Source organism: Lathamus discolor, chromosome 5 (genome assembly GCF_037157495.1).
Source record: "Lathamus discolor isolate bLatDis1 chromosome 5, bLatDis1.hap1, whole genome shotgun sequence".
In the NCBI taxonomy this organism is placed as follows: domain Eukaryota; kingdom Metazoa; phylum Chordata; class Aves; order Psittaciformes; family Psittacidae; genus Lathamus; species Lathamus discolor.
This window is the reverse complement of record NC_088888.1, coordinates 18,377,278-18,390,085: the sequence shown is the minus strand read 5'-3', so window position 1 is coordinate 18,390,085 and position 12,808 is coordinate 18,377,278. Positions and strand designations below refer to the sequence as shown.

At 42.7% G+C, this 12,808-nt stretch overlaps 1 protein-coding gene across 4 annotated transcripts in view; it reads right to left on the bottom strand.

Moving 5' to 3' along the window:
* Window positions 1–2,327: 2,327 nt before the first annotated feature.
* RASGRP3 (RAS guanyl releasing protein 3) overlaps window positions 2,328–12,808 on the bottom strand; it is a 46,260-nt gene continuing 35,779 nt past the window's right edge. For all 4 annotated transcript variants that reach the window (XM_065679928.1, XM_065679927.1, XM_065679925.1 and 1 more), the window contains 6 exons: window positions 11,409–11,524; window positions 10,432–10,579; window positions 6,957–6,993; window positions 4,464–4,589; window positions 3,560–3,924; window positions 2,328–3,073 (listed from right to left, as the gene is read on the bottom strand). In XM_065679928.1, coding sequence (XP_065536000.1) covers window positions 3,065–3,073; window positions 3,560–3,924; window positions 4,464–4,589; window positions 6,957–6,993; window positions 10,432–10,579; window positions 11,409–11,524 — 801 coding nt within the window. In that variant the 3' untranslated portion in view covers window positions 2,328–3,064. The remainder of the gene's footprint in view (window positions 3,074–3,559; window positions 3,925–4,463; window positions 4,590–6,956; window positions 6,994–10,431; window positions 10,580–11,408; window positions 11,525–12,808) is intronic.

The following is a 12,808-nucleotide window of genomic DNA, read 5'->3' as shown; positions in this document are numbered from 1 at the left end:
ATACAGATGCCTAAAGCTTCTGGAACAAGTGTCCCAGGCTGTGAGGACCCTTTTTTGGCTGCTCAGGCTGGTTCAAAGACTCCCAGGCCCACAGTGAGGATGACCTTGGGGGCTGCTGCACTGGGGCACGCTTTCACTTTGGCTTCCAGAGGGCAGTTCCTGAGCAACAGCCCACAGAGGTGACAGCAGCCAGTTCACTACATTTTGGGAAAATGTAAAATTTTAAGCAGCACCTGCCCCTAAATTTGCTCTGTAACTCAGCTTTTTATCATCTTCTGTACTGGAAGGAAAATGGCTTACTTTTCCCTGCAGGGGAAAGAAAATCCATGCTTCTGACTTGCTCTGGTCAGCAAGCATGTTACCTTCCCCCCCCAGCTCCCCTCCCTTAGGCTTCACCTGCCTGAGGAAGGCACCTCTGAGAAGATAGCTTCTGCCTAGGAAGTTGTTTCTTTGTGAAGCTGGGATTAGTCTTTTAAAACCCAAAAGCTGGGTAACACTGGTGGTGGCAGGGATGGGCAAGACTGAGGAGATCTAGAGCAGAGGGGAGAGCTGTAGTCTAAACCTGGTTTTACATTTTGCTCTGAGGGAGCCAGATGTCCCCTTGACTCCCTGCACAGCACTCAAAGTTATGCCATAAAGTTGACAGCAAGGCTGAAGCTCCCTTATTTGCATCACATGGCTTTGCAGAAGTTTTACACAAGCACAGAAAGTCCTAGTGGGTTTGGCTCAAACAGCCAAATAATCTCTTACAGAGCCTATCCAAGCACTTGTATTTTTCACCTACTCCTGTTGCTTGTATTCTTTGGCATATGCAGATTGTGCCGTAAATAAGGTTTGACGTAATCTTTCCACTGTGTGGTGTTTTTATGTTTGGATTTTTTTGGTTGTTTTTTTAAAAAACCTCCTCTTTCTCCCCCCAAGTATCTTCAAAGATCCTGAGATGGGGAAGAATGGATGTGGTGGTAGTATCCAGCATCATTTGGGATTGTATCTCACTTTAGCTACTTCATTAATCTAGTATTCTTGTCATTATGACACTTTTTCTCCTGGACACCCTCCTGGAATTGCTCTACTTCCAGCAAGCAGGATTTCACCAAGACCAGCAGAGGCACGTTGTTTAGTCAGGACTCTGATGGCTGATACATTTTGTCTCTTGTTAAGTCAGAGGAGGCGAACAAGAAATTCTTTGTTAAGTATCTTGGGAAGTAAATATGTAAGTGAGAAAGTAAGATTATGTAAGAGAAACATTCTTGTCCAACAGCGAAATGAAGACGTGCATGGTTTGTGGGCCTGATAGAACAAGAGCTTAAAACTAACTTTTAAGACCCTGAAAGAAATGGGCCGAGGTCTGCAGACTAAATGCTGGCTAAAACTCTTACGTGATGCTAAGAATGAAGTTGCACAAGAGCATTTCATTTATAAAGTGTTAAAAAGCTTATCTCAACAGATCCATCAACAGGCTGGACCGTAACCAATTTTCTCTATTCAAATTCTCTACCACATCATTTTCATTGTGTGCAAGCCATGTGCTGTAACAGCAGCTGTGCGGTCAGCCTGCTCTGACCCGTCACCTGACCCACCACAAGAAATAAGGACCATATTTTTGCTAAAGCTGCTTCTTTGCGTGCTGCAGTAAGACTGAGGGATGCTTCTGGCCCTCATCCTACCTTGGAAATGGGTGCTTTCTGCAGCGCGTGTTTCTCTGAGTTTAAAACAGTAAGAGCATGTTCTTCCTCTCTTTGTTTTTCCCTTTTTCTTTTTCTTTCTCTTCCCAGAATTACCATCATTACTACTTGTTTTGGAAAACAAACCTGCAGGATTCAAGATGCAAACCTGAGCAGGTGTCACAGTGCAGTTTACTGTCAAATTACCACAGAGGAGTGCAGCTGTCAGTTTTGGTTAGGGAAGTCTATGAAGTTACTCTCTGGTCTTGTAACTTAATGAAGCGTGCAATAACTTCACTTTGTAGGAAATCCTATAATTGGGTTGCTTTCAGCATGTATGCTCCCTACACACACCTATTTTTGTGGGGAGATGGAATAGGGAGAATAATACATGTATGCCAATTTGGGGCACACCTCTCAGGTTTGAGCTTTGTGGTGTTTTGGTTTGGTTTCCTCTCTTCTTCCAGATAGGGGCTATGCTCCTTAAGTAACTTAATGCTTCTGAGAAATGCCATTTAAAACCTCCTTCTTGGACCCCTTGTAATTCAGGTGCTGGATCCTACATTAGCATGCTGCTAAGTTGCAGGTTGCTCTTTGATATGTTTAGTATTAACATGTGCAGGTTGATAAACCAGAGAAAAACATGCCACATACACAAGTATATACACACACTTAAAACTAAGGTGTTTATTACATACTAATTTTACCATAATTGGTGTGAGCAGAGATGATGCCTCTCCATTGCAGTGTAACCAGATAAATGCATAGTGTCTTGGAATTCCTTCAGTCTCAGACACTTGCTGCCTATTTGAAGGATCTGCAGTCTTGGAACTGGTATCACTGTGGTGAACACCAATATGCTCACTATAACAATGTAAACATGGCCAAATATGAAACACCAGGTGTGAAAAGAATTTCATCATAGAGGACTTTGTGAAAGGTTTTTGTTTGAGATTTAATCAACATACACACCTACTTCTTTCCTTAAAAGATCATTACAAGCCTCTGGAAAGGAGTGTTATCGAGCAAACTTAGATGCTTGGCTTCTGTCCTCACCATTGTTGTTGCTGGCAGCCATACTGAAATGATGCAGTGTATTTAAAGGAGGCCAAATATATCCTCACTGGCGTGTAGAGGAAGTTTCCACAAAAGTCATTCAAAAGAAAACACAGCGCAGAGATCCATTCTGCTGTGTCTGTGCAATGTTCATCCAAACGGCTTACTCGTGAGAAAATAAATAGTGCTTTGTAACACTTCTCAGCTAAGAAAACAGGGCAATGGTTGAATTTAAGTGTATGAGGTACAGGAAAACTTCTCATGGACAAGTATGGTCTGTGACAGTCCATCAACACTTCCTGTGTTATCGTCGTCTTCATTTTTCTGTGCTTCACGGTGAGCAATCAGCTGTCCTGTAAACGAAGGAAAATAGGCACATGCTAGCAAAAATGGTCATTGAAAGCACGAGGCTTTGGAAGTATAAACTTTATGGGTGGCAACAACAAAACTCAGACCGATATCCTGCCCTAGTCTGGATTTGTATATCAGAATGCTAGTTCTTGTAAGTCTAACACGGAGCCCATAACTGTGCATTGCAAAGGTGCAACAGCAGAGAATTTGGTCAGATCTCCATCAGGCTATTTTAATGATCTTCACAAAGTGCCCATCTCCTAAAAGCACATACTGAATCCAAGACCCAAGCCCCAGTTACAGTAAATACAAACTGCAGTGTAAAAACCAGGTATCTATGGATGGTTTGACAGAATTCTGAAAGTAACTCTTGTTCAAGAAGCAATGGCAAATTTTAATGAAAAAGCCTCCTAAAATTCATAAAATAACTTTATGAGACCTCAGATTCTAGCATATTTTACACTGTCGTGGCTTCTTCTGCAACTCACCTCAGATTCCTGTGTTTCTGTGAGGGTTTCAATTCCATTGTGATCCTGTATATGTTGTGGGGCTTCAGCTTCTAGCTCTATATCAGCCTGCACGTTGGGCTTTTCATTCTCCCATTTTGCAAAGCCTTTGTTCTTCCCAGCTTTGCCATGGAATTTGGACTTCATTTTGGGGAAAGTATGGGAGCCTGAATCGTTCCAGCCTGGCTCATGCCAGAGTGGTTCTGTCTGTGTGGCTTGGCTGGTGGTCACCCTCTGCAGCCGCACCGAAATTTTCCGTGAAGAGCCAGTGACGAGGGTGATAGCTCTGCCATCGAGGTCCTGATGTTCCGCAGCCACACTGGGAAACTCAAACACGTCATCTTGGACTGAAAGAGAAGGTGGAATTGTTTATTTTAACAAGTCTACTTTGTAATCTTTACAGAAAGGTAACTTAAGTCTGGGGCAGGAGGAGGTAATCCCCCTATATGAAGCAGTGGTATAATTAGCAATATCCATATGCTGCTTGGAAACTGATTTTGACCTTGTGTGTGCACATTTCCTTCTCCCTCCACCCAAATGCTCAGGGTATAAGGCAGAGCTAGAATTGTGCCCTATGTCTCCCAGCCCCTGCCCCTGAGTGGTTTATAAGCAAAAGTACAATTTCCCCAATTAATTATAATTTTATTTCTTTTCAGCTGGGATAGAGGCACCAGTATAGAGGATAGGGAGCCTCAAGCAGGAGACTAAGGCCATCACTGCAGAAAGTGATGCTGTAATCTGAGCACTGAACACAAACCCCAGTGCAATGGAATGCACGTGTTGCTCTGTGCGTTGATACAAAGGGAAGATCAGAAATGGCATCAAGGACACTGGCTGTGAGAGAGGATTCCAGAAATGGTTTTAAATAGGAACAAGATGCTCTCACCTGGAGGCAGGGATGGACTGCTAGGCAGAGAGCCGTGGTTGCTACCTACTGAGGTTCCTCTGGAAAATTTCCTGCACGCTAGCACAAGCAGGTCTCTGCATTGCTTATGGCAGTTGGCACCACAGTCTGTGAAAAAAGGCATTGTCAAGTCACCAGATGGAAAGCCCCAACTATCTAGTAATCCCTCAGGGCTATTAGCAGGCAGATACAGGCAGGACTTTGAAGGAACAAATGCTTTGATGGAAGGTGCGAAGGGAGTTACAGAAACAGATCATTTGGTGTGAAGGGTGTTATAAAAAATAGGTCATTTCCATGGCAGCCATTAGTAGAAATTCGGCAGCATCGTGGAAGAGGGAATGATAGTCCATCAGAAATTAGTCTTAAAGAAGCAACCTTGAATTACTCGATATTTGACTCAGCAGGGCCCATTATAGTAAATACACTGGAGTATCTGTACTCTTGATTCTGACAGGTAGAGGTCAGTGTAGACCACTGTAGGTTAAAACTAGTCTAAAAAACTCAGTAAGGAGCATCAGCAGAGTAAGCTCTGTTGATGTGTATCAGCCACACAGATGAAAGTGGCTGAATGCCTGCACACTTATCCTCTGTTGGGCTTTGCATCACTGCAGGTACACTCACCAGTAGGTACGTTTATTTGAAGTGTGACTGCAGTACAGATCTTACCTGCAAGGAAGGGCCAAAGGGTGGAGGATGTGTGCCCCAAACACAGGCTCTCTCTCCTCTGTGTCCCTGCCCTTGTTTGAAAATTTCTGTCTCCTTTGTTTCTCTGTTGCTGCTCCACAACCTAACATTTTAGCCATCACCAGAGTGTTGTGTTTCTAACTCTGCTAAAAGAGCCATTCTGCTCTAGCAGCGTTAGCATGATGGGTGAGAGCTCTGGTTTCTCCCATCACCACGTTCATATGACTAATACAGAAGTACCTGCACAGGTGTGGTTTTTTCTGCCCTAAAGGTATCACACCCCCTTCCTTCCACCCCCTCCCCCAGTACAGTAAAGATCTCTTAGCAGCAGAGAACCTCTTTTGTTACTTGTAGACCACACTGTCTAGCTTTATCTCATTACCCACAATGCAGGTAAGCAGAAGATCCAAACAGGTTAACTCCCTCCAGCCCCCTGCTAGCACAGTGTCAGAGGTTCGAAACAGATGACAGCTCTGTGCTCAAAGGCAGAAATCAACCATAACGGGTGCAGCACTCCAGTGATGCTGGCATACAGAGCAGCTGGTAGCTGCTGTAGCAAAGGGCAGGCACTTGTTGACCACTAAGATCTGAGTGAGCAGTTCTGCTCTCTTACTGTCATGCTTCATTGCCTGTAATTTTGCCTTTACAGAACCACTTCTGCTCACTCTCTCCACTGGGCTGCTGTTAACAAGCAATGATGCAGGACAGAGACAGGACATACTTTCAGATCTCAAGATGAGTTTACGGGGGTGCTGTGACAAAACACAGCACCCTTACCCTACCAGTAGAAGTATGGGCTGCAATTAACCCTTTCATAGCTGCTCAGACGACAGTAGTGAGGAACAGCTCAATTAAACACGATGGTTTAGCCATGGACACTTTCCCCATCTCTCTGAGGAAGAGATGTTGATGGGTGGACAGGGAGAGCAATGTATCCTAAAAATAAAACACTGCAAATTCTTCATCCTTCTCCTGGGAGTCAGTGTAAGACTGAGGGGAAAAAATGCATACAAATACAACTGGGAAGCCCCAGCGTGAATGTTCCCTTGTGAATAACTGGGATGCAATTACAACTGTGAAAATCAACAGTGCCCTTCATCCAGAGCTGGGCTGCTTGAGAAATAAATAGGTCCAGGACCTTAAAGCTAATGAGGACCATGACAATGTCATTCTTGGTCTGATATTCTTGCTCAATACAGTGCAAGTACTGCATAAGAAATTAAGCATTTTATGAAAGCAACAGAAAGAACTGTAACAGCTCTAGGATTTTTTTTTAAGTCGACAATCTCAAGAAACAATCTTGCAATAACATTTGCTGGGCAGTCTAGGAATTCAATATTTCCCTATTTCTAGCTCAGTCACTATTGCATTGCAAGGACAGCTAGGCTTCACTGCAGGCATGCGGATGTACATGCCAGGCAGCGTTGCCAACAGACCTTTTCCTGACCCCGTGTTTCAGGAGATATATTTCAGGATGTCTCAGTGTTAGGATGAGGACACTCGGTTTTCCGGGGTGTAAGGTCTTTGCTGGTAGAAACTGACACCTCGTGGAGTCAGTGGCTGCTTTGGGCCTTTAGCTCACGGAACCTGTGTGTTTTCCTACCAGGTGCTATGTCCCCTAATGTAGTGAGACTTCCCAGTGTACCAGAAGTCACTGTTCACAGACAGTACCAAGTGTAGAAGCAAAATTTGGATGAACAGATGATATTTTAGTAAAAAATACACTTAGCCTACTTGTGCTAAACCCCTCCACATACAGCTTGAAAAAAAATCCATGCAATATTTGTTTACCTTTGCATTTGTAGCCTTGTTTGATTATGCCCCAGAGCTGCAAAGAAAGACAAAAGAACGTCAAGGAACCAGAAAAGAAAGCTGGAAGGAAAACAAGGTCACAATGAGGAAGTACCAATGGCTACAAAAGCACAAACAGGATACAACTGCTTTCAACACCCTTCCTGTTAGGCAGACCTTCCCCTCTAATTGTGATAAGACATGTGTGGCTTTCCCCCCTATTCCTACTACTTACAGTGGGACTACCAGAGAAGGAGACACACAGATAACATTTGCTTCCAGAAATGGGTGAAAAATTGACATCATATCAAGCTTACTGAAACCAGCAGAGCACATTCTGCTTCTAGGCTCACTAATGTTATCTGTGGGGGAATTTCCAGTGTCCCTCCATTCTCCAGATACATGGATGACCCAGGCCATCCAAACACAGCAGAAGAAAGAACCACTGGGGATAAAAATTAAGCCCTTGGTTCCCATACTGGTCCCCAGCGCACTTAGCCACAGCAGCCTGATTTGTACACCTGACCTTTTCCATTAAAAAAGGCTAAAGACTGAAACAGGCAGAAAAGCCACTGCATTCCATCTTTGCCTCCTCCCAGAACCTGTCCGTGTTGACGCATATAATGACCAAATGCTAAACTTTCAGGATGCAGTGTATGTCATCCCACTTTTGGGAAGTAGGGTTGCTTGGAAGTAGGAAAATTCCCTAGCAAATTGTTATCTGTACACTCAGAAGTGCTGTATCTACAGCCATGTCATTATAAAACCAAGCAATTTCACTCTGAGAGGCAGAAAGAGGAAGGGGCAGCTTTTCTAGCTCTAGCATTAAAGGAAAAAATCCGGGACTCCAGTGTTTGTTTATCATGACCTCATTCAAAACGTTACCAGGGAGGGTGAGCATATATAGGCAGCTGAAACTGCACATGGATCCATACCATATCCGTAAGAATCCATGCACAGTCTGCAGGGGTGGAACAAGGTCTTTAAAGAAATGTTCAAGAGGAAGAGCTGGAGAAAATTCAGAAATCAAAGGAAAGAGTAAAATAAAGAGAATAGGAAGATTCCAGGGGAAAAAAAATCCATATACTGCACAAACAAATTTGCACGGACAAAGTGGGGCTTGGAGAAAGCAAAATAGATTAGGCAAGGTGGAAGAACAGTGAACAACAGAACAGAAAGGCCAGCAGTGGTGGAAGGGTCCATAAAAAGCCTGCTGCTTGTTCTTTTCTAGCTAATGCTGTATATAAGCCCAGTCAATGCAGTTGCCGTGGTCAGGCAGTGAGAGTGGAGCTTCCCAAGCCCCTCTTGAATGGACAGTAATGACCTTTTTCCCCATGTCTCTTTGCCTGGATCAGTGTAAGAGACATGGATTATTTCTTTCATTTCAGTTCTAATCTGTTCCCACTTTCTCCTCACCTTCTCAGCTCTGTACCTTCCTCCTACTCAAACTTGGCACCACTCTTGGGGTTGCACACCACAGTGAAAGCTTAGTTGAAGTGCCATGGCATGAATTCTGACCTAAAGCCTTGAATCTGTCTGACACAACTTTTCTGCAAAGCTGGCTTGAGCCAGCTGCAAGGTAAGAGGATCTGTGCAAATTCAGATTATAAAGCTCAGCGGGACGGCTGGTCACCTACCCTGCCACGCGGTGTAACTCAAGCTGTGGCACGGAACTGTGAGCAGCCATGGGCATATCAATTTTATGCTGCTTAATGGCATCAGGGTTTAGATTGACCTTTAAAGTTCATATCTTTGTAATAACATATTTTATTGAATACCGTGTGCATTGCACTGTCATGTCAATTCATCCTGCTACACTGTCAGCGCACATTATTTTGACTGTGAATCAGTGCATCAGTTTGAAATTAGATTTCCACCCGTGGATGAGCAGCACTGAAATGCAGAACAAATATGCAGCAGATTTTGTAGTTGGTTCCTGTCCTATCAGCTCAACTCATCCACAGAACAATGCCAATGACTTCAGTGAGTTGACAGGAAAAATGACCTTATTTCCATTTCCTGTACAACCCCTTACTCATTTGTATTCCTGTATTGGATTGTAATCAGGGAGACGTAAAAAGTCCAACAATAGCCAATTAGCAAATTGATGCAGGAGAAAAATATCTGGTGGTGAGGACATTGCAGGGCAGTCCTCAGCCCTTGCTTTGCTATGGAAGCCTTCCAAACATGAACTGAGTGTCACGAACACAACGACGTCCTCCTGAGGCTGCAGGCAACCTGAAACAATAGGCTCAGACCAGTGACTGCCAGAGCTGTCAGCTCCTGAATCAGCATTGACCATGTTGCCTCCAAGGCTTTTGCAGTTCTAGCGGAAATAGGTGGAATTCCTTCTTTCCCACGGCCTTGATCAGCGGTTGCAATAGGGACCACAAGCACCTGAACATGAGTGACACATCACAAAAAAAGCAAGCGGAAGATGGGAGGATGGACAAGAGCAGGAACACCAGAACTGGCCTGAAAGGAGGCACATTTTTTGCACTTAGCGGTGCTGTTACTTCCAACTGGAGAAATATTACTTAGTGGAAAAGTGCACTTAGTACAAGCTGGAGATTTCACTGTGACAGCAGGGACAGGTCGGCTCTGGAGAGCAGGGATGACAGTCTGAATTTATAACCTCTGTGTGGCCCGCACAAAAGTAGAAGACATGACCCTCTGCCCTTACTGCTTTTGCTGTCTATATGTAGATGTTTGATTTTGGTGGAGTGTGTGCATTAAAGTAACTTTTAAATCGTAGTAATTCCTTTTTCTTTACTATACTTGGCTTGAAACAGAAAAGTTGGAGGAGGTTTGCAAGCAACACAAGTATTCACAAAAGCAATTATTCCCCAGCTATGTACTAAATACTCTAATAGGTGGCATCTGGTAAGTTATGTCTGAGAGAAAAAGAAAACAAACAAACAAACCCCCCTACAAAGAGATTAGAAGATTCTTATTGTACAGAACTGCTGGAAGCTCTTTTGATTTCTTGACCGAATTAGAAGATCTGTTAATTCAATAGAGAAAAGATTAAGGCTGTTATGGTCATTCAGAGAATTATGAACATGCTACGTTGCCATGTGCAATTTCCTGAGAAAGAACTGCTTTTGCTTCATCTACATCCTCTGTTCCAGACACCCATTTTCCCTTGAGCTTGTTTACATGGGAAATCAAGCCAAATTAAAGACCTTAAGATAAATGAAGTAATTCCATTCATATAGTCTCTAATATCCTTTAGCTGACAGAATTTTATTCTCCCACACACCCCACAACAGTAAGTCTTACAAATGCCACTTTTTTTCAGGAACCACCAAAACAAAACTGGGTAGCACAGCTACAACATGAGGAAATGTTTTGTGCTTCTGAATGCAATGAGATATTTGCCCAAGAGATTTTACAATGCATGGAGCCAGTTTCACCTGGTCTATGTTGAAGGGTAAATGTGTTTGAGATACACTATTGTTAAAGACATACTTACAAATCCTGCACAGTGCTCGCAGAAAGTTGGTTTAAGATAGGTCATCTCCTGAAAGTTATGAATAAACCCTGGTCCCATTTTACACTGGAACTGTGATTTAGCTCTCAGAAAGTAAGCCATCATTTCCTCTTTGCTTATAAGACCGTCTCTGTCAGGGGAAAAAAATGTAGGTTAGATCTGTCACTGCTCATGGCACTGAACAATTCAGGTTTTCTCACTGCAAAAAGCATGCAGCGCACATAGCACATTCTTTGAAAAAGCTGTAACAGCCTTGGCAGAAAAAAATCCCTTAGAGCCTTAGTGGTTCTTACCCTTCATAGAAGAGCAGACACTGAACATATAGCATGGACCTTGGTTTCTCACCTGCTCATGGTATCAGAGCACAGACCAGGCCATTAGGTGAAGGATCTTGACTTACTGTTTACACAGACTAAGCAGTTACGCCTGCGGCTGATCACCAGCCTTGACAGTCAAAGAGATTCTGGACAGCAAGAACTACCGAACCCAGTGTGCTAGGAAACATATATATATCATATATACTATATACATGCTAGGAAATATATATACCACGCAGAATATATGCTACCCTTCCTCCACTACATACACCCCTTTCCTCTCTACTGTACACAACTTGTTTCATTGCTCTGATGCCTGGTCTGGATAAAGCATCTCCACTGCAATTTGATGGTACTCTAGGGGTCGTGAATCAGTTCCAGCCGCAGTTAAAGCTACTACGTAAATAATATTTAAAGTACCAGGTAAAGCAAGACTCCAGCATGGGTGGGCTTACAGAACTGATTACAGCTTAAGAAGTTAAATGAGAACAGAATTCAGTCTTTGGTGATCCCCTGTTCCTTAAGTGAGATGTCAGACACAAGAAGCTTGGGAGACACTGTTTCTTCAATAATTAGTTTTCATGAGTATTTAAATTGAGGAAAATTAAAAGAAAAGGCCCACAAAGAAATCTCCAAACTTACTGGTCTTTGTCCAGCACACAGAAAGAGTCCAAAAAGGGGAAGTTGGCAGCTATACTTTCAAAGTCTTCCTGAGAAATATAGCCATCATGGTCATGATCATAATTCCTAAAGACAGACTGAGGAAAAAAAAAGAGAAGTTATTGTCCTAACATCAAGCCTGTCTTGAACTGATACCAGCTCTTCAATCCTATAATTACACATAACTTAATGTCCCACATTACTAGTCAGATGCTCTGTTGCCTTATTCTATTCCTTTTATTCCTACTTTGTACTTCAACATGTATATTTATTGGAATATAGGGGGGAAAAACTGGCTAATCTTTAAAGAAAACTTGACCTCAGTATTTATCTAGTGATGATCCTCCACACCTCTCCAGACATAATTATTCTTGGTTTATTTCTCTTCTTTATTGGAAATGTCACAGAAATTCTACCCCATGCGATTATACTCTCTTTGCTTTATTATGTATGCTTTTTAATCACAAAAAAATAAATAAAACAAAAACAACTAAACAGAAGCTTTCCTATGAGTATTTCAGATGGTTTGGCTTCACTTCTCTTTTAGTTGGTCACCTCTGCTCTGCCGCAGTACTGTTTCAATCTGATTCATTTACTAATACCTTGATAACCACACCATGACCATTTTGCCTTTGACAACCATTCCCTCCCATCAACCTACCTCAGCTCACCACTAAGAAAAAACAGACATGGGATCAAATTTAAAAGGTTGCATAAAATGAATGGAAGCCCTTCTTATCTGCTGCAGAAGTACTGAATTCTGTGTTACTAACTGTGATGATGTGCAAGGGGAATTACAGCTATATGTGATGCTGATGGGAAAGACATGAGTGTCAGAGTCAACATGACTATCTGAAAGACATATTGAAGCACATACATACTCTCTCATTAGATTAATATTTGGTTGACAAAGACAAGAATTTAATACACTGAGACCTCTGAAAGGTGTTTAGTGTCCTTATTTAAATGAGGTGATGAAGCTGATTTCTAAGCACCTGTCAAATGACCTGTAACCAATGATTGGCAGACCTCAAAAATGCATTATCAAGAAGGAATCAATATGCAAACGCAAGAAGTATTCAACACTTAGCTATAAAAACAATGCCTTAAAGCACAACTCAAAGCAGCTAGTAAATGACAAAGATTGGCAAAATGAAGACAGCTGTACAGAGTGGTGTGGACCTTTTGGCAAGCTATATCCATAACAGCCCCAAAACATGTTTTAATCCTGTCAAACTCAAGACCATACTTCGTAGGCCAGGCCAAAATTGTGGAATGGGGATTGCATCTTTCCCACCTCAGGAACAAGAACAACCCCTCCACCTACCACATTCTGGAAAGATTAGAGTTGCAACAGACGACTTAGTTAAACAAGCTATCAA